This window comes from Microcaecilia unicolor, chromosome 5, assembly GCF_901765095.1.
Source record: "Microcaecilia unicolor chromosome 5, aMicUni1.1, whole genome shotgun sequence".
NCBI lineage: Eukaryota > Metazoa > Chordata > Amphibia > Gymnophiona > Siphonopidae > Microcaecilia > Microcaecilia unicolor.
The window spans coordinates 134742814-134765015 of NC_044035.1; the positions used below are offsets into that span (position 1 = coordinate 134742814).

At 40.4% G+C, this 22202-nt stretch overlaps 1 protein-coding gene across 3 annotated transcripts; it reads right to left on the reverse strand.

Annotated features, from left to right (window-relative positions):
- Positions 1-5247: 5247 nt before the first annotated feature.
- LOC115470285 (putative uncharacterized protein DDB_G0288537) lies at positions 5248-21125 on the reverse strand. 3 transcript variants are annotated; one of them, XR_003942165.1, is made up of 8 exons: positions 20956-21124; positions 17892-18005; positions 15663-15758; positions 15081-15188; positions 11441-11554; positions 10667-10785; positions 8817-8873; positions 5566-5594 (listed from the first exon to the last, which is right to left on the reverse strand). XR_003942165.1 is itself a non-coding variant. In XM_030203306.1 (7 exons), exons 1-7 carry the CDS (start codon positions 21053-21055, stop codon positions 5542-5544), a joined length of 642 nt encoding a protein of 213 aa, XP_030059166.1. In that variant the 5' UTR covers positions 21056-21124; the 3' UTR covers positions 5248-5541. The 3 variants fall into 3 exon arrangements, 2 of the variants coding, with proteins under 2 accessions (XP_030059166.1, XP_030059167.1); XM_030203306.1 differs by lacking the exon at positions 10667-10785 and having other exon boundaries at positions 5248-5594; XM_030203307.1 differs by lacking the exons at positions 10667-10785; positions 15081-15188 and having other exon boundaries at positions 5248-5594; positions 20956-21125.
- Positions 21126-22202: the final 1077 nt, after the last annotated feature.

Genomic DNA, 22202 nt, shown 5'->3' on the forward strand with positions numbered 1-22202 from the left:
CAATCCATCGCGGAAACGGGTAAAGTTGATGGGGCACGTTGGAGGCGTGGTGAAGGCAGAACTGGGGCGTGGTTATCGGCCGAGGAGAGATAGGCGTCTTTAGCTGATAATCGAAAAAAAAGGCGTTTTTACCGCGATTTTGGGTCACTTTTTTTTGGCCCTTTTTTTTCACGAACAGGTCCCAAAAAAGTGCCCCAACTGACCAGATGACCACTGGAGGGAATCGGGGATGACCTCCCCGGACTCCCCCAGTGGTCACTAACACCCTCCCACCAAAAACCCCCCACTTTACAAACTTTTTTCCAGCCTCTATGCCAGCCTCAAATGCCATACCCACCTCCATGACAGCAGAATGTGTTCTATCCTCTGACAGCCTTTCCCTGGTTCTGATGTGGCTCTCGGGTGAGTGTGACACCTTTTCTGTTATGCGCACTGCAGAGTCACATCAGCAATGCATCGTGGTGGGTGTACGGTATTGGGCTCCGTGATTCCACTAGCTTGTGGCAAATGCTCACGATGTTGGTAGTTGGTAGGCTCTATTCCCATGGTGCTTTTCCCCCTGCTTACTGGGTCAGAGTGTGCCCTGTTTTGTTTCCGGTAGTCCATGAGGTAGTGGCCATTTTTGTAAGCCAGTTTTAGATCCCTTTCACATGTTAGCCACGTTACAGAACTTAGTTCTTACCTTGAATTTGTCTGAAAGAGGGCATTGTACACCATTCTGCCAGCTCTGACCTACTGCTCATCTCAGTACCAGGGAGTGGTACCAGTGGGGCACAACCTCTGATCTGCAGTTAACTGTGAGTAAGCGTGCTTATTCCAATAAAGGACGTTTTCGGAGAGATTAGTCTTCAGGTGTCAACTGGTGTGCCAATGTTATATAGCAGCAACAAGTCCTAGAGGGCTGCGTGTATGCAGGTCCCTGGAGCACTTTTAGTGGGTACTGCAGTGCACTTCAGCCAGGCGGACCCAGGCCCATCCCCCCCTACCTGTAACACTTGTGCTGGTAAATGGGAGGTCTGCAAAACCCACTGTACCCACATGTAGGTGCCCCTTCACCCCTAAGAGCTATGGTAGTGTTGTACATTTGTGGGTAGTGGGTTTTGGGGGAGGGGGGTTGGGAGCTCAGCACCCGTGGTAAGGGAGCAATGCATGTGGGAGCGTTGTCTGAAGTCCACTGCACTGACCTCTAGGGTGCCCAGTTGGTGTCCTGGCATGTCAGGGGGGGCGAGTGTACTATGAATCGTGGCCCCTCCCACGACCAAATGGCTCGGATTAGGACGTTTTTGAGCTGGGAGTTTTTAGTTTTCATTATCACAAAAAAAAAAAACAAAAGCCCAGCTGAAAAACGTCCATTTTTTCAAAAATACGGTCTGTCCCGCCTCTTCACGTACTTGTTTTCGGACATAGACGCCCATGGAGATAGGCGTTCGCGTTCGATTATGCCCCTCCACGTCTACTTATCTGATGCTGTAGTCCTTGAAAGTGCTTGTTGTAGAGTAACTGAATTTTAGTAGCTGAGGTAGTAAAGGAGCGAAGTAACAATCAGGTTTGTGTAAATGTTTGGGATGTCTTGTGTTATTGCAGAAGTTGAGTTAGGATCTTGGTAACTTTTATTGTAAATTTGATTATCTTATTGCCTTTATAATTTATTGCAAAGTATTTAATTTCTTGTATCATTTCTGTTTAATATCATTTCTATTTATTTACTATTTAATAAAATATCTAACATTTTTCTTGTCAAATTCCTTGGTTGTGTGGAGTTTATTTGGGGACCAAACCCGAAACTGTGACATTTCTATCCAACTATATATTTATTTATTGTAATTCTCCACTTCACCACTGGGGGGGGGGGGTTACAGTTTTGTTTTTTGTTTTTTTTTACTTTTCCTGTTTTGGACACTGCAAAGATGAGGCCAGTGTTTTAAAGAGCCCTTCTTGTTTAGATGTAAAGTAACTGCTTTGATGAATATTCTGTTTTCAAAGGAAGAATTACGCCTGAGTAAAAAAAAAAAAAAATACAGGATTTGTATCATGTTTGTCTTTGCTGAGTTTAAAAAGTAACTGGCCAATATTCAGCCGGCAGTGGCCAGTGTTTTTATATCCGCCACCAACTGTATTCCAGGATATTTAATGTCGGGCCATGCCTGGGAATCAGCATTGAATATCTGGTTATGCGTTGGCTTCTAAAGCTTATACTGTTAAGTGCAATATTCAGCCCTTGACAGCATAAGCTGAACTGTTTAAAGATAAGAATTATTTATGCTACCCAATTTAAATGGTTATCTTACGTGGTCAAGGGATGAATATTGGCACTTAAGCACATATGGAAGAAATAACTAACTTCCTAGTCTCACACACAAAAGGTGTGACACAGGCAGCACATACTGCAGCAGGATATGTTTATCCACTCCTACCCTAGCTGAGATAACATTTAATCATCTCTGACCTCATCTGCAACTTTCTTTAAATTAGTCACTTTATTTTCTAACGCCTCTTACTCTTATCTTTCTATGGGGCCCTTTTACAGCGCGGCAGTAAGCCCAACATGGGCTTACTGCTCACTCTTTCAGGACTACCGCTGGCCCAAAGTGGCAGTAGTCCCGCCCCGAGTGCGCACCATTTTCCAGAGGAAAAAGAAACCCCAGCGGTACCCCAGTGGTAATTGGGTATCGCCGTGTGCTGCCCGGTTACTGCCAGGTTAGCACATGAGCCCTTATTGCCACCTCAGTGGGTGGCGGTAAGGGCTCCTCATCACATGGACATGCGGTAAGGGTTCTTTTACCGTTTAGCCATGTGTGCTGGGGGCTTTTTTACTCACTAGAGTAAAAAGGGCCCTGAAGCACGAGAAAAACAGCCCCTGCTGCCAGCACAGGGCCCTTTTTCCCGCAGCTTGGTAATAGGGCCCCTATATGTTCCATCTTTGCTTATACCCAACGCTGTCTATTAAAATGTTCTAGTATGTATTGTGTTGACATTGTAAGTAGTATACTATGCCATACTTTGTATTGTTATTTTAATATTTTTACTGCTGTAATTGTCTATTGCTTATGTTTGATTTATTCTTACTGTACACCACCTCGAATGAATTCTTTCAAACAGGCGGTAAATAAATAAGTGCCAACTCTGCCTCTAGAACGCCCTAAGTGCTAACCACAAATATTCAGAGGCATGAATCAGTTAACTGCCCCTGAGTATTGGTGGTTAGACGGCCCCTTAAATCAATTTGAATATCAGCTGGTAAAAGTCTACAGTTTAACCAGGGAGCATTGCGTTTTGCAGCTGCCATTGTTAACGGATATTGTGGAACAGTTATTCTAACCTCGAGGAACAGTAATTCCAACCGTGCAGTTAATATGTGAGAGTGAACTTTAACTGTACAGCAGCTGGCAATACTCCCAACAGGACCAAATAGATTTTTCTTTTTTACCTAATGTGACTTAACTTTTGCAGTTAATCTCATGTAGGTGCAAAATCTTAGTGCAACGAGGAGGGGCATAATTGAACGTCGCCAGCGAAATAGATCGCCGGCAATCTATTTTGGCGGCGGCGTAACGGCTGGCCGGAACCGTATTATCGAAAAAGATGGCCGGCCATCTTTTGTTTTGATAATATGGTTGGAACCGGCCAAATGCCATAGATTTAGCTGGGTTTGAGATGGCCGCTTTTGTTTGTCAGCGATAATGGAAGATAAAAGTGGCCATCTCAACCCCGGCTAAATCCAAGGCATTTGGCCGTGGGAGGAGCCAGCATTTGTAGTGCACTTGTCCCCCTGACATGCCTGGACACCAACCGGGCACCCTAGGGGGCACTTCTACAAATGTTTAAAAAATAGCCAAATTGCTCCCAGGTGCATAGCTCCCTTCCCTTGGGTGTTGAGCCCCCCAAATCCCCCCAAAACCCACTCCCCACAACTCTGCACCATTACCACAGCCCTTATGGGTGAAGGGGGGCACTACATGTGGGTACAGTGGGTTTTGGGGGGGCGGTTTGGAGGGCTCAACACTTACCACCACAAGTGTAACAGGTAGGGGGGGATGGACCTGGGTCTGCCTGCCTGAAGTGCACTGCACCCATTAATAACTGCTCCAGGGACTTGCATACTGCTGTCTGGGAGCTGGGTATCACATTTGAGGTTGGCATAGAGGCTGGCAAAAAAGTTTTTTTTTTGTTTGTTGTTTGGGTGGGAGGGGGTTGGTGACCACTGGGGGAGTACGGGGAGGTTATCCTGATTCCCTCCGGTGGTCATCTGGTCAGTTGGGGCACCTTTTTGAGGCTTGGTCGTGAAAATAAAAGGGCCAAGTAAACCTAGCGAAATACTGCTTAACGCCGCTTTTTTTTTCATTATCCGTGAAAGCCGGCCATCTGGTAGCCACGTCCATGCCCGCCCACGTCCCGCCTTTGCTTCGCTGGCGACACGCCCCTTTGAACCTTCGGCGACGAGGCGACTGGAAAGCGGCAATGCTGTCAAAAAAGCAGCTTTCGATTATACCGATTTTACCGCTTTTCCGAGATTGCCGGCCATCTCCCGATTTATGTCGGAAGATGGCCGGCGATCACTTTTGAAAATAAGCTGGATAGTAATGTAGGGTCCCTTTTATTGAACTGCATTAAGCACTTCATGCTAGTAACTGCTAGCACAGAACTGCATTATGGAGCTTTGTGTATTTTTGCCGATAGTGCTCAGTAAACTGTCCCCAATCATTACCACATTTTATTTGCATGAGAAAAATGGAGAAATGTTTTGAGAAAGTGCTTTTCCAGAGACCTTAGATCCCTTTATAAACCATTACTCATTCCCTTTATGGTAAAAGCAAAAATTGTGGAAGCTCTTTTTGTCAGTGGATAGCCCAGTTCTGCAGCAGGGCTGAGATAACATCAATGGACAACTGGCCTGATATCTCCCTAGCAAACTCCAATAATTTCAATCTGTTCATGTTTTGGACATGAACTAAGGCTTTGATGAGTTTCTCCAGGGCTTCTGTCAAGCCAGAAAAATAGCTGCTTATCTATTTACCATCCAAATGAACTGTCATGATTATTAGCAGCAGTATCCATCTACCAAATCTGGCTTGAAGCTTGCTAGAAAGCATTGTTCCATATTAGGGTTAAAACAGATTTACCAAGGAAGGATTGAAAGGATGATCAGTTCCTACTGACCAGTTGATTGGATGGTCTAATGATACTCTCAGTGGGTCAAAAATTGAAAATCAATGATTGTAATAGTAAATAATGCCTCCACAACACAGATAATTGTCCATGAATTTAGTTTATTGAATCTTGATCCCAGACCATTATCATAAGAATTTAAAGAAATCCCATGAATTTAAATGATACAATCGGAAATTTTGAATTAAAAGACCTGCAAAAAACAGGATTTGGTTTTTGCCAGTAAAGTTGCTTTAATATACCAGAAAATTGTATTTAAGTAATCGATAAATTTTGACTTGGAATAAATAATTTCATAAATTCAATCTTTTAACTTCAGAACCGTCAGGCAATTTTGTCATTCATAGATACAGTTGTTGCTTAGTGTTGCTATCTTTACTTCTTTCCTGTACCTGGGCACTGTTTCTGGTCATCTTCATAATGTACACCTAAAACATAAACCATAGAATTAGTGGAGGCATACAATATCACATCTGTTTTTGTGCTGTCTTTTTCCATTTTTTTTCCTATCTTGAAACAAATGTTTAAGATTGCACACTCTTTTCAAAGAATGCATACTATTCTCCGTTATTCTATGTCTAGCACTCAAAATTGCGCATGCAAATTTTGGTGCCTGTCCAAATTGTGCGCACAATTTAATTGCTTAACGAGCCAATTAGCGCTGATAATTGGGTGCTAAGGATTATTGGTGCTAATCATCAATAATTGCAATTCACGCTTGTATCTTTATAGTCGGTATTTTATAAAGATGTGTACGGATCTGAAAAGGGAGCATGGCCATGGAAGGGGCATGGGCGGGTCGAGGGCAGTTCTAGAATTCAGGGGATCCTTTTCTAATTTAGGTGTGATGATTTACACCAGGGTTCAATTGGGAATGGATCTCAGCTCTAAGCACTATTCTGTAAACAACTTGGAGTGCCATTTATAGAGCAGCACTTAGCGTGCATTTTTCGGGCACCATAATTTGAGGCCATTTACAGAATTGAGTCCTATGTGCAAAGAGGGCACATACTTTTCTTAAAGAGTGCACACTGTGATAGAGGTGGCACTTTTCTCAATAGTATGCACATGTGTGAACTAACTTTCGCAAATCCCTGAAGACCCACCTATTCAACAAAGCATACCAATAAGAGCAATAACTAGAAATGTAATACATAGCAACCTTACCTATTATCAACAATGTTCTTGCTTATACCTACTTGTCTGAACCCCGACTACGCTATTTTCTATGACATCTCCACCTTACTTATTATCAGTAATATTTTATACTTACATTAACTTGTCTGAATTTCGATCATGCTACTTTCCATGTAACACTGTTATCTCCTGATCTACTATCTACTAATAACTACACATTGTAAGCCACGTTGAGCCTGCAAAGAGGTTGGAAAATGTGGGATACAAATGCAATAAATAAATAAAATTATGCCTGTGCATGCATGCACACATTATTGGGAAAGAGTGCACACTCTTTGGATATAGGGGGACCCTCACAGTCTAAACTGCGGGGGTGATAACATTGACTGAAGCCGAAGTCAGGGAGGGTTAAAAGAAAAGGGTGGTAGGGAAAGAATAGGGGGAGGGGGAAAGGGTGAGTGTGAGAAGTGTGAGGTAGGCAGGATAGCCACAAGGGGAAGAAAGGTGATTGGTTAGTCGAGGGTGAGGATGATTGGAGGAAATAGAGAGTGAAGGAGAGAAAGAAAAAGGGTTTTGGCGGGCAAAATTATTATGTGGGTGGGTAGGAGTGGGTAAGGGTGGATAGGGTGTGAGTTGCTGACCCTTCCCAGCCCGCCCATTTTTTGTGGGGGGTGTGGCAATTTGAAGGGAGGAGGTGTAGTTGGCTAAGGGTATTTACAAAGGGGGGTGTGGGGAGGGTGTAGAGGTAGAGTCTGGGAGACCGGTAGCAGCTTGTAAGTAAAGGCCTGTTTTATGGGAATAAAGAGGCACCAGAGGCGGTTAAATGAATATTTGATAATGATATTGAATGGATGAACTCGGGGGCGGAACTGCCACGAGTATGATGTGGCTGGACGGCACCGTAAGTCACATGGGCTAATGGGGTAATGTGTGGCAAGTGAGAGCCAGTTTCGTTACCGAATGGCTTAGCCCTCTTAAACTGCTCTGGGAAGTTAACATGGTGATAAAAGACTTGAATGTTGTCAAGGAAAAGGTTAAGTTGTGAATTGAGTTTATATATTGCTATATGGTGAATAAAGCTGCAGCCAAATTTTATTCCAAATAAAGTATTGTGGTGTTATTTAAAATATATATAAGGAGTCGAGTGGTAAGAGACTGACTGATGTGCGAATGTCAATGTTATGAGCAATTCTATAACGGGGTGCTAAAGTTAAGCACCTAGATGCAATGTGCAGACATCAAATTCTATAACAGCATCTGGGCATCAAGATTCCATTATAGAACACTAGTGTAAACTGGCATCTGTAGACACCCACTTATGCCATGTCAAAAATAGCCAAAAATGCACACACCTAAATGCAATACTTTAGCACATAACATGTAGAAACCCTCTCAGACTAAGCTGAGAAGGTGTTAACACTAACTGAGACAGTCCAAAAATATGAGGATATGATGGGGTTAATTTTAGGGAAAGTGCATGAAATGAGGGTGAAATAATGATATTTTGAAGTAAGTTGTTAGGGCTGTTTTGAAGCAGTAGGATTTGGAGTTTAAAAAAAAAAGAGAGGTGATTGGGGAGGATTGAGACACCAAGTTTGGTGGGTTTACAGCTGTTATAAATATTATTATGAATAAAGCTGTGACCAAAATAATTTATTCCATAAAATATATTGTTGTTTTTGTGATTTTGTTATTTCATATATGCACAGTTGGTAGATGTGTGTGGTGGACTGTGCGAACAACAATGTTAAGTACTCTATAAGTTACAGGCATAAGTGGCAGCTCCTCTTATGCACTGCTCATGCTCCACCCATGTGTATGCCCCCTTGCATTTATGTGCTGAGCAAGTTGGGAGCATCATTTATAGAACAGCACTGAGTGTGCACACAGCACTTATGCACATGTGTACACATACCTGCCTAAGTGCTAGTATTCTATCATTTTTTGCGTGCAAATAGCACCTACGATTAGGCACTAAAGTTATAGAATGAGGGGGATAGTGCACACTCTTTTAGAAAAGTGTACCTACTTTACACGTGGGGGTAATTCTCAAAAGGTTGTAAAAAGTTAGGCACCAGGATGATGTGCACTAAGGGTCCCTTTTACAAAGCGGCGGTAAAAAGCGGGCTTACCGCTCAATAAAATGGAACTACTGCCAGGTTACTGTAGCAGCTCGGCAGTAGTTCCCACCCCCAGCACTTGGCGGTAATCGGGCAGTGCCGCTTGCTGCCCGGTTACTGCCGGCTTAGCACCATGGCCTCTACTGTCACCTCAGTGGGTGGCATTAAAGGCTCCCCCAGAAATGGCCAAGCAGCAAGTGTTGGGATCTTGCCAGGTATTTATGACCTGGATTGGCCACTGTTGGAAACAGGATGCTGGGCTTGATGGACCTTTGGTCTTTCCCAGTATGGCAATACTTATGTACTTATGTTAAGAGAATCCAAACTAATGTTTTGAACTCTTTTTTTTATTCAGATGACCATACGGTATCATAAAAGTAAAGCAGTTCATACCTGATTTAGAGGATGAAGAGGAGCCCCAGTTCTGACACTCTGACACAGGATGATTTGCTGAAATTGAGGAATGGCAAACAATTTAAATACTTGTTACGATTTAGCACCATTTTGTTTTGTTATGTAAATAACAGCAATTTCTAATTAAATATTTATCTATGATTTATCAGTCTGAAAGCAAAGGAAGCACACACATTAAAAAAATGTGTGTGTAGTCCAGAAGAAAGCAGGGAATAATTGTGTCCTGTTCAAAAGAGGCATTTTTCCCTGCCAGCCAGCAATCACCTAATTTTTACAAAATATATGGATAATAGCTGGCCTTTCAGATTCTTAAGAGGGTAATTCAATAACAGGGTATCTACCAAAGACATTTCAGGCCTACTCTATAAAGAAAAATAGATGCCTACTTTTCATTATGGAATACTAGCACCGAAAACATGTGCAAATGCAATGCAATGCACAATCATTACACCAGCCTTATAGCTATTATAAATGTCTACACCTAGGTGTCTGATAGAACACACATAAATTATTCTATAATTTACTTACATACCTGCCTGTACTGTGTCCAAAGTGACACCCACTGGCAAATTACACATCATCAAATCATGATGCGTACTATTCCACTAGTCCATATTCTATAAGAGGTTATTTAAGTGCACAAGTGGCCACTTAAGTATGTAAAAAAATTGAATACTGCCATTTATATGCCTTCTTGCTACGTACAACTATGTGGTTCCTTTTAGAAATGGCCAGATATTATCTCTGTTTTGTAAGCTGGGTTACAGGAGGAGTGAGGGTCAGAACATAATCTGGATAGCAGATATATTCATTTGCTATTTTAATTTAATTTATAGCATAGCTTGATTTTATCAAAATTTGATTCAAAGCATATTATATATGAGCAGGACCTCCCAATTCTGACTTGGACATTCTATTGAAAATGCCCCTCCATATGTTTAACTTTTTCCAAAAATAATATGGCTTTCTTTATGCAATGTTGTTGGCAATGTATTCTATTCACATGGGACTTGACCTTTCAAAGTCTATTGTTTAATGGCTAATAATTTACAGTCCCTAACTAATAGTATGGTTAACAACATCTGATCTACAGATCTCAGTGGTCTCATTAGCATATATGTAGTCACTAAATTGTAAACATACACTGGTTCTAATCCCTAAATATAGTTATGTGCTATAGTAAGCAAATGTAAGTCTTAAATCCATTGAGAGCCAATGGAGCTCAACCAATAGTGACATAACTCTGTCCTATTTCTTAGCTCTGTTTTGTCAGTTTAACAGCTGTGTTCTGAACCAGTTGAAATCTAGCATTATTCTTCCTCAAAAGGCCCAAATATTCTAAATCTTAGTACTCCAACTGAGGCTATCAAGATAAATTATCTGTTTAGGTTTCCTGACTAGTAAGCCTAAACTAAAGAGATGCTTACCAGCATGGTCCAACATACTATCCATATTTTCAATACTACTGACTACACCAAGAGTGGCACTGAATATATACATTAACAAGCACTAGCTGTTATATTAACCCAATGACCACACTGGCAGAAATTGGTCTAGATGTGTTTGATCATAAATAGATATTCCTTGAGAAAGCCTGATTACGTACAATGTGATCTCTTTTCTGATACCCAGTACATTTTTCTGTGAATAGGATAGAGGTTGATGTGAAAGCTAAAAATAATATGATAATGGCCATTTGAGGTAAAATTTACTCAATCACACTTCAAAAAATAAACTCAATCTTTCTCACTACAAGATGTTATTTAGAAACTTTTGTTATTTTAAGCCTGCTTTTCTAGAAATTGTTAATATTATGAAGAAAAACTCACGGTTCTGGTTCTGGTTCTGGTGCTGGTTCTGGCCTGGCTGTTTGCATGGGTTCTCTACTGGAACTTTTGAACACTGTGACTGTACTCCATCATTGTCACCCTTTTGATTACATCTGTCTCTATGTAGAGTAGAAAAAAATAGAAAGAATCATTCCGTGAGTCTCTATTATTGTATAATTGATTAGTTGGTAAAGCTTCATTCATAACTTCCTGAGGTTTATCCTCTGGGACCCATTGGAGCTCAACCTGCAGTAGCACAGCTCTTTCCCAATTATTAGCCCCCCCCCCCCCCTTTTTAAATCATTTTAACAGCTGTTCTGAAACAGTAGAATGACTAGCAAGCCTAAACTAAAGAAATACCAGCATGGTCATCATACTATCCATAATTTTCAATACTACTAACTACGCCAATAGTGGCATTGAATATACATGTTAACAAGCACTAGCTGTTACATTAACCCAATTACTGCACTGGCAGAAATTGGTCTAGATGTGTTTGATTATAAACAGATATTCCTTGAGAAGGCCTGATCACATATAATGTGACCTTTTTTCTGATACCCAGTACATTTTTCTGTGAATAGGATAGAGGTTGAGGTGAAAGCTAAAAATAACATGATAATGGCCATTTGAGGTAAAATTTACTCAATCACACTTCAAAAAATATATTGAATCTTCCTCACTATAACATGTTACTTAGAAATTTCTCCAAATATTTCAGTTATTTTAAGCCTACTTTTCTAGAAATTGTTAATATTATGAAGAAAAACTCACGGTTCTGGTTCTGATTCTGGTGCTGGTTCTGGCCTGGCTGTTTGCATGGGTTCTCTACTGGAACTTTTGAACACTGTGACTGTACTCCCTCATTGTCGCCCTTGTTGATTACATCTGTCTCCATGTAGAGTAGAAAGAATAGAAAGAAACATTCTATGAGTCTCTATTATTGTATAATTGATTAGTTGGTAAAGCTTCATCCATAACTTCCTGAGGTTCATCCCCTAGGAGCCATTGGAGCTCAACCTATAGTAGCATAGCTCTCTCCCAATTTGAAAATCATTTTAACAGCTGTTCTGAACCAGTAGAAATCTAACATTGTTCTTTCTCAAAACACACAAATATTATGCAGATGTGGCTATCAGGCTATTCAATTAGTTTGAGTTTACTGAATAGCAGGCCTAAACTAAACAGTGCATTCCAGCATGGTCATTGTATTGTCCATATATTCAACACTACTACCTATACCATGAATGGAGCATGCACAGGCATGCTGTCAATGTCTTTGCTTTCCAGGCAGTATGGGCACAGACCTCTTTGGCTCAACTAAATCAAAGTTAGACCCTTCCAAAGCAGCAGTATTAGGGGGAGAGGAAAGATGCTGAATCGAGAGTACGGCAGGGTGGCAGTCTGAGAAATAAGGAGTGATGCTAAATTGAGGGTGGAGTGGTGGGAGGGAGGGAACAGAGAGGGAAGCATTTGATGGAGGGGTGAAGGGTGGAAGAGAGAGACCTGAGATGCTAGACTACAGCGTCATTTGTGTTGAAGAAGAAAATGTCTGATTTAGAGAGGAAATCAAGAGGCTTTAAAGGAGAAATTGTGAGCCCTGAAAACCCATGGAGAGATTTGTATGAAAGACAGTGTTAATTTCAAAGTGTTAATTTAAGAAACAAGGTAGAGACATTTGAAAATATGGCCAGACATTCAAATTTATGACTGATCAATTTTCCAATTTTTTTTTTCATTTTATGATATGTTTAAGCGATGCCTCCTTGATTTTTTAAAGGTTCCAGACACTTCCATTCCTCCATGCTCCAAGGTTTACTATATTCCAAGTGCTAAAAAGAAAGTATCCTCATCTCCACAACCATCTAGTGTGTCTTAGGACAGTTTGGATTTATTCATTTATTTATTGGTTCTTATATCCCACACTATCCCCCCCCCCCCAAAAAAAAAAAAAAAAACCAATTTCAATTCAATGTGGCTTACATATATTACAAAAGCTGAATTACAATGAGTGAGATTTGAAGATTACAAAGAGAGAGAACAATTTTACAACTAGAGCAATATTATGATGATCAATGGCAATGCCAAAATTAATTAATATCTTGAGATAAAAACTTTATGAACAGGAAGGTTTTTTAGGGATTTGTGGAAGGATAGGTATTATCATTATGTCATATTTCTCAGAGTTCCACCATTTTGTGCTTAAATATGAAAAGCAGCTGCAAGTAAATATAGATTTGTACCTAATATTCTTCCACTTAGGGAAAGGCAAAATAAGGTAGCATTTTGTACTGGGAGATCTATCAAGTTTTGTATGTAATCGGGTGTCATTTCATAAAGTATTTTAAATATAAAGGTACAGACTAGACCTCACCTTTATTGGGAGTCAATGAAGTCTGATTAATAGTGGAGATGCCCTCTCAAATCTAGAAACTTTGAATATCAAACAGGCAGCTGTATTTTGTGTAGTTTGCTTTTTCTTTGTTAACAATTCTTTATTTCCAGTGTAAATAGCATTGCAGTAGTCAATCTGGGAGAGTACCAGTGACTGAACAAGGGATCAAAAAGTTTCAGTTGGGAAATAAGGTCTTATTCTCCAGTTTCCATAGAGTTCTAAAGACCTTTGTTGTTACTGCACTTACTTGATCTTCGAAGGTTAGGTGTTGATCTATTGCAAAGCCTAGTATTTTTAGTTTTTTGTTTTTTTTTATTCATAAATTTCCAAATTTCTTACAAGCATATCACTTGTTACAGAAAAACAGCATAATACAAACGTTAAAGAAAATAATCAAAGAAGAAGTTATACATGCTTCCTTAGACCTCAAATTGAGGGGAGAATTACAGTTTAGTGGAGTTTTGTACAGGTATATTAATAGTTGGATTCTAATGGGTGGGTGATTTGGTTGATTGTGAAGTTATTATTTAAGGTGGGGGTGAACGGACTTGTGATTATTAGGAATTTGGTTTTCTACCTGTTTAATTTGAGATTGAAAGCAGATGCCCAATCATTCATCAAAGTTAGACCTTTCTCAATAAGCATTTCTGTGATCTGATTGTCAAAAGGAATATAAATGGTTATATCATCTGCATATATGTATGAATTAAAGTCCTCATCTTCCTATTATTTCACTAATGGAGCCATCATGATGTTGAACAAGAATGGTGAGATTGGCGAGCCTTGCGGAATGCCAAATTTGGGGACCATGAAAAAGATGGTCAGATGTGGATGTTGTGACTCCTACAACACTTTTGGTTCAGTTAGCCATGGATTTAGATAGAAAATGGCTCATGAAGTTAGAGATGTGCTGTTTATGAATTGCAATACTCAAATGTTTCTTGATGTTTTCCGAGTAACTCAAAGGAAGAGAAAACAATTTCTGTTATTGAGGCCTCAGGTATTGCTGAGGAGGGATTCCTTCAAATTCTGGTATGCTTGCAAGTGTGTTCTTACTCTGCAAGGAGTTCAATATATTTTCTTTGATCCTACACAGCTCATAGCGTTTGTTTTTCGTGGGTCTGGAACGAATTCCAGGGCTCCTCAGTGAATAAGCAAGACAACTCCTTGTTTCATTTAATCTCTGATCCAGCCTCATCCATATCTTTAGTTACTTAATAAAAAATTTCTTTATGCTTTAATCCTCTTTATTTTTACCTTTCTCCTATAATTGTGGACTGATAACATTATACGTTTTCACATTCCCTCTTTGATAAGAATGGATATTTCTTTTTCTTTGTTTTTTAGTGGCTATGATGTGATTTCTGATATGGATTATGTAATGTATCTTAATTGAAAGCACATAAATAAGAAGGGGGAAAAAGAGAGAGAGAGGGATAAACATTGGACCTAGGGGAGGAGGGTGAGAGAGAAACCCCTGAGATGCTAGAATATAGGGGAGGGCAGGAGGGGAAGATAGATGGGTCTTGGGGGAAGGGAAAGGGGAGCATAAGCTGGATGGGACTCAGAGGGTGGTGGTGGTGGGTTCTTTGGTATATGAAAATATATTTTAGGGGTTCTGCCATTGTAAAACATTTGGGAATCACTGCCTTAAAACAATATACAGAATAAGCTGAACACCAGCACCAGCTGTTACTTTAAACCAATGACTAACTGGCTGAAATTAGCATGGATGTATTTGATATTCCTTGGGATAACTTGACTACATACAGTATCAATATATTTTTCTGCTAATAGGATATGCACAATTCACACTTCAAAAAATGATGTCCATCTTCCTCACCACAACTTGTTATTTAGAAATTTCACAGCATACTTTCAAAGCGCTTGGACTTATAAAGTTCCATGGTAAACTATGGAACTTTGTAAGTCTAAGTGCTTTGAAAACGTGCCCCAGTTGTTATAGCTATATTAAGTCTACTTTTATAGAACTTGTTAATATTATGAAGAAAAACTCACGGCTCTGGCCTGGCTGTTTGCATGTGTTCTCTGCTGGAACCTGTGAATGTTGTGACTGCTGATAATACTGTCCTCCATCATTACCACCTTTGTTGATTATATCCGTCTCTAAGCAGAGTAGAAAGAATAGAAATAAATATTTTGTGAGTCTCTAATATTGTATGATTGATTCACAGCTTCCCAAGGTTCACCCCTAGGGAGTCAATGGAGCTCAACAAGTAGTGACATGTTTCTGTCCCATTTCTTAGCCACTTGTTTTGATCATTTTAAAATTAGCCTGGATGTGTTTGAATATGTATATATATTCCTTGGGATAACTTGATTGCATACAGTATCATCTCGTTTCTGCTATTTAGTGAATAGGATCTGGGTTGATATATCTGATGCAACAAAAAGCACAAAAGTTACTGTGAAAGCTAAAAATAAGATGATGGCCATTTGGGGTACAATTTAATCAATCATACCTCAAAAAATAAATTCAGTCTTCCTCACCATAACATGCTATTTAGAAATTTCTCCAAATATTTCAGTTATTTTAAGCCTACTTTTCTAGAAATTATTAATATTATGAAGAAAACTCACGGTTCTGGTTTTGGCCTGGCTGTCTGCATCGGTTCTCTACTTGAACGTTTGAGCACTGTGACTGTCCTCCAACATTGCCAGCCTGGTTGATTGCATCTGTGCAGAAAGAATAGAAAAAAAACCCCAAACATTCAGTGAGTCTAATGTATAATTGATTAATTGGTAAAGCTTTGTTCATAGCTTTCTGCAGTGCATCCCCTGGGAGCTCAACCAATAGTGGCATAGATCTCTCTCATTTCTTAGCCATTTTTAATCATTTTAACATCTGTATTCTGAAACAGTTGAAATCTTGCATTGTTCTTCCACAAAAGGCCCAAATATGCCAGATTGCAGTAGTCCAGCTGTGGCAATCAGGATAAGTTATCCATTTAGTTTAGGTTTCTTGACTGAGCTAAAGAGATACTGCCAGCAAAGCAATCGTACTATCCATATATTAGCCCAGGCATTGTGTAAAAAGGCTTTATCCAGATACCATAAACCTGACTGCATCCACAGTGACACATATCATGAGGATTGTGCAACTCCTGACACAGGCATTGACATCAAAACATGGCCGTTTTGAGTCTTTGTATTCCATGTTATGCATGAATGAGTCTTTTCTCCACTGTATGGATGCACTGTTAGAATTCTATATCTTATCATGGATATGTTTATGGACATTGACTAAAATAGACATTTTTGACGGAAGTAGTTTTGAATTTATCAACACACTCTCCTTGTTCATCTTATTTTGCTATCGTCACTGTTTGCTGCATCCAAAATATGGCACGCATACATCTTTAGTCCTGCCAATATGTGTCATTGCTTCATTGACCCCATTTCTACTGTGGCTCCGTGGAGGAGCATAATCGAATGGGGACGACCATCCCTAAGGGCGTCTATCTCTAAGGACGTTCCGGCAAAGGGGCGGGGAAACCCGTATTATTGAAACAAGATGGACGTCCATCTTTCGTTTTGATAATATGGTCGGGGATGCCCAAATCTGAACATTTAGGTCGACCTTAGAGATGGTCATCCCCGGTTTTTGGCGATAATGGAAACCGAGGATGACCATCTCAGAAATGACCAAATTCAAGCCATTTGGTCGTGGGAGGAGCCAGCATTCGTAGTGCACTGGTCCCCATGACATGCCAGGACACCAACCGGGTACCCTAGGGGGCACTGCAGTGAACTTCACAAATTGCTCCCAGGTGCATAGCTCCCTTACCTTGGGTGCTGAGCCCCCCAAATCCTCCCCAAAACCCACTCCCCACAACTGTACACCACTACCATAGCCCTTATGGATGAAGGGGGCACCTACATGTGGGTACAGTGGGTTTCTGGTGGGTTTTGGAGGGCTCACATTTACCACCACAAGTGTAACAGGTAGGGGGGGATAGGCCTGTGTCTGCCTGCCTGAAGTGCACTGCAATCACTAAAAACTGTTCCAGGGACCTGCATACTGCTGTGATGGAGCTGGGTATGACATTTGAGACTGGCATAGAGGCTGGGAAAAATGTTTTTAAAATTTTTTTTTTAGGGTGGGAGGGGGTTGGTGACCACTGGGGGAGTAAGGGGAGGTCATCCCCGATTCCCTCCGGTGGTCATCTGGTCAGTTCAGGCACCTTTTCGAGGCTTGGTCGTGAAAAAAAAGGGACAAAGTAAAGTCGACCAAATGCTCGCGAGGGACGCCCTTCTTTTTTCCATTATCGGCCGAGGATGCCTATCTCTTAACCACGCCCCCGTCCCGCCTTTGGTAAACTGCCGACACCCCCCCCCCCCCCCCGTGAACTTTGGTCGTCCCCGCGACGGAAAGCAGTTGAGGATGCAAAAAATCGGCTTTCGATCATGCCGATTTGGGCGACCTCGGGAGAAGGACGCCCATCTCCCGATTTGTGTCGGAAGATGGGCGTCCTTCCCTTTCGAAAATAAGCTAGATAGTATGCCAAAGTATGGTTGGCCTGACAAATTGAAACCAGGCTTGTGGATTAACTTTGGGTCTGCAGTGTAGCAATGCACAAACAAGCTATTGTATCACTGAACCAAGCCCAGGTCAAGATATTTTAAAAGATAATACAGAAACCCTCCAGGTCTATGACCAATTTCATAAAATCACATTGTCAATATCATAATGGCGTTCATCACATTAAATTTTCCTCATCCCTTTTTTTTAAATCAGACCTTCTCAAAGATTACAAGGCAACCTTTAAACTTACTGATAAGTAAATATTATAAGTAAATAAAACTTACGATCCTGGGTATGACCTAAGTTTTGCTGTGCATCATCAGGTTCATGTGTGACCTCTGAGCTCTGGTTGCTGCTGCTCAATCTGACTTCAGCACTGTAGTCAGATATGTCAGCATCTGGCCACAAAAAGAACAAAATAAGGATTGTGATTCTGTGAAACATGTGTCTTCTCTGCTTGAATTTGCAATGGATCTTCATTTATTGCTTTCTTAGAGTACCATATACCAGTTCTTAAGCCCTGGGTCTAGATCACTAAGGAGCCCTTTTACTAAGGCATGTAAGCGCCTACGCACGTCCAACATGTGCCAAATTGGAACTATACCACCCAGCTACCGAGTTCTCTGGGTGGTAATTCCATTTTTGACGTGTGTCCAAAACACGTGGTAGAAAATATTCTCTATTTTCTACATGTGGCACTTACCTGGTGGTAATCGGCAGTTAACATGCGCTGACGCTTACTGCCTGGTTAGCATGTGACACCTTACCGCTAAGTCAATGGGTAACGGTAAGGTCTCAGGCCGAAAGTGGGTAGGCACTGATTTTAATTTTGACACAAGTCCATTTTCAGCCACAAAAAAAGGCCTTTTTCCAGGCATGCTGAAAAATGGACCTGCACGCATGCAAAACACGCGCCTATACCACCGCAGGCCACTTTTCAGCGTGCCTTAGTAAAAGGGCCCCTATGTCTCTTGCTATTTCTGAAGTTCCCTCTATCCAACCTGTTTTTCAGGATATCTATGGTGAATATGTATGAGATAGATTTGTATACAATAGAAGTAGCACATGCAAATCTATCTCATGCATATTTATTGTGCATATTCTGAAAACCTGACCAGTTAAAGAGACATGCAGGAATGGCTGGAGAAATCCTGTGCTAGGACAGCCAAGGCAGTTGTAACTTTTGGCCATTTGCCAGAGATCACGGTACCCTGCCACATTGGGTATCCATGCAATCCCAATCTGCCAAGCAGATGTCATTGTTTCAGTTATGACCATAGGAGCCAACTTTTCAAAATTATTGGGGGTGCTAAGCCCAATAGAAATGACCCCTCCTTGAACACAAACAAAAAATTTGTCTCAATATTGGGGGTGCTCAAGCACCCACAGCACCCACAGAGTCTGCTCCAATGGTTATGACTGACAAGACTTCCACTTCCTCAGTTTTCAGCGCATGCCTGCTGCAGACTACCAAGGTGGAGAGAAGCATTTTCCCACCAGCTGAGATATTTTTTTAGCATACTGTATGTGTGTGTGTGGGGGGGAGAACAGTTGGTACCCACCCGCTTCTTGTCTGGGCCCACCCAAAATCTGCTGTCTGGCTACGCCCTTGATTTCAAGATCACCCTTGCAGTGGATTGTAGTTTAAAATGATTTAGTAACAGTAGTTTTTAAACTTTTTATTTTTTTTTTGGTCTAATAATTTCTTCCTGTTCCTTTGGGCTTCCAGCTCGGTGAAAAATAGGGTTGGGATTTTGCACCAAAAGATTTTGATGGTAATTTTATAAATTGGCACCTCATTTTTAGGTGCCACAGAGGGGCACACTTAGCACTAATTCTATAACAGCTTAAGGGTCTGCCTAAAATTAAGTAAGCTGTTACAGAATATGAGTGCAAAGCTATACTGGAGCACCAAAGGTAGGGCATGCCTACTTATAACAGGTCAATGGCTGATGTAAGTGGGTACATCTCAGTTTACAGTGCAATGTGTTAAACTGATATTATTCTATAAATTCCCTGTGCAGCTTGGAATCATGTCCATGACAAGCCTACGCTCCATTCACCCCCCGAAAATTGCATACTAAGGGACCCTTTTACTAAAGGGTGTTAAGCCCTTAATGGGTGGTTAACATGTGCAAACTGGCTATTGCAGAAATACATTAAAATGTTTTGCAGTATTTTGCCTGTTGGAGCATGCTAACCAGCATGTTACTGATTTTTAATAAATATTTTTGGGAGGGGTTCATGTAATAAAGTGCCTAAAGTTAGTCGCAGTGTGTAGAATAGCGAATAGGGCTGAAGAATGCACCTACATTTAGGTATGGCCATTTCCGCCACTGAAAATCTGGTGTAAATACCTGCACATGAATGTAGGCGCATTTCCCTGAATTCTATAACAATGCGTGCAATTTGAGTACCAAAACTGACATGTCCATATTCCTCCCATGGCCTTACTCCCTTTTCAGTGACATGCTTTAGAATTTACGTGCCTATTTTTAGAATACACCTAAAAAGAAGCACGCGTAAATTCCAATTATTTCCTATTAGTGATGATAATTGGCTGTTATCAGCCAATTATCATCACTGATTGACTTGTTACCCAATTAAGTAGCACATGTAAATTGCCCACTTTAAATTGAGCTACTCACCATGCATTATATAGAATCTGGGGGAATCTGGCTAATGCAGATTTAACACGGGAGCATTTAGTGCCTTCTAAATAGGAAACAGTAAGTGCTTTCTTGTTATCTCTGTGCAGGTACCATGCACTAATGAAAATATTTGTATACAACGTGCAATAAAATATGTTTTTAAAACCTCCAAAAGTGCTGCATTGAATCTGAGATTAGTATGCAATAAAATCCTGTGTTACCACATGTTAAGCCTAGATTCTAGTGCATTTTAGTAACAGCATCCCTATGTGAGTTAGGTGCACTGTTTATAGAATAGTTCTTAGCACTCACATGCATAGTTGCTACATGTATAAGCACTAGTACTCTATAAACTCGGTGTACTATTTAGGCACCAGCTTATAGAATTGCCTCTATTATTTGTAAATACCCAGGTATTTTTCTCCCACTTTAAATTATTTTCCCAACCCAACCTGTCTGATCATCACATAGACAGTCCTCAACTGGGTCAATATGCAAGGGCTCAAAATGGAACAATTTGCTTCCATTGGATACCCAGGTCTATCCTCTAGCCTGCAAGAGAAGGAAAATATATTTTGACATGGAAATGAAATCTAGTTCTTCTATATTACATTGTGCAGCACTGCTAAGCCAATAGGTCAGCCCAGTTTAAAAGTAATTTCTTTGAAGATCAATTTTATAATGAAACACAACTTACGATCAGACACCGACAATTCTACATTGCATGGGGTACCACCTGGTCCCTGTTGACACTCTTTCTCTTCAGGCTTTTGTCTTCTACGACCCTTGGTAGCCATGTTTTGCTTTGCCTGTATGAAGAGGTAGAGAATAAAAGTGGTTCTGTCAGATTTAGATCTTGTCTGCAAAAACATACCACTTATATACAAAAGTTTTTTCCCTCCTTTTGCGAAATGAGCATCATGTGAACTGTGGTTGAAACATTGAATAACCAATAGGAATTTAGTTTTACTTATATGATTAAGGGTTTTTCATGATCAGTGAGCATTATAACTTTGACATTTTGATTGCCTAATAATAGGGTGGATGTCATCCAGGGTAATTTCATATATAGGTTATTTAAAATGACATTATGACACGTTGAATGAACATACTGCATTCTGTTTAATGTTTTGGTGAATCATTTCCTACAATTATCTTATTACATTTATTTTCCAAATTAAAAAGGGTCAGAGTTTAGAAGGAAAGTTACAAACATGATTCATGGACAGTGGCTAAGCTGCCAGCCCTACTCCTGGAAGATTTCATGCAGTGAAAAAAAGTCACCTAGGCATACTCTAGAAACCATGCTTAAAGTTAAGCAGTTACGTGTGGTTTGTAGAATATGCTTAAGTGGCCAAAAATTACAAATAAGTGTATTGTATGAGTCCCACCTAAATTTACTCATGGGTTTTTTAGAATATGCTTAGGTTTACACGCATTCTATAAATGCCATTTGAACTTAGGCATAGTATATAGAATACACTTCTGTTGGATTCTATGTGCCATATGAAATCATGATATCATATCTGTGGGGGACGCTGGCAAAAATGGAGTGCAAGAGGAGACTATCAAACTTCAGCTTCACTGATACAAACTACTTGCAAGGTTCTTTCTGTGCAAAGAAAGGACTACTTTTTCCTCCCAGGCCATCACAGATCATATCTGCGGTACAGAAGGGCCTGGGAGTGATGGACAGTCACTTCAACTCACAAGCCTCTGTCATCAGGGATGTAAGTATACTCATTATTGTACACAACTTATGTTTAGGATTGTAGTGGTTTACTTCCTCCCCAGTTTAGGGATCCCTGTCAGGCAGTATATAGGAATCCCAGCTAAATATATTCTTCAACACCAACTGAAGAGTGTTTGGAATTGCTTCATATTCTTATTATTGTTTGCATGGATATCTCAAAGCACAAAAATTACACTAGTAACTCAATCCTC

What these genes read in the sequence shown, in the direction of transcription:
- LOC115470285 (XM_030203306.1), bottom strand. Translation starts at nt 21,055, where the DNA reads ATGGCTACCAAGGGTCGTAGAAGACAAAAGCCTGAAGAGAAAGAGTGT. An exon ending in AGAATTGTCGGTGTCTGATC is followed by an intron (nt 18,006 to 20,955) that starts GTAAGTTGTGTT and finishes TTTTGTGGCCAG; the next exon opens with ATGCTGACATATCTGACTAC. An exon ending in CAAACAGCCAGGCCAGAGCC is followed by an intron (nt 11,555 to 15,080) that starts GTGAGTTTTTCT and finishes ACATGGAGACAG; the next exon opens with ATGTAATCAACAAGGGCGAC.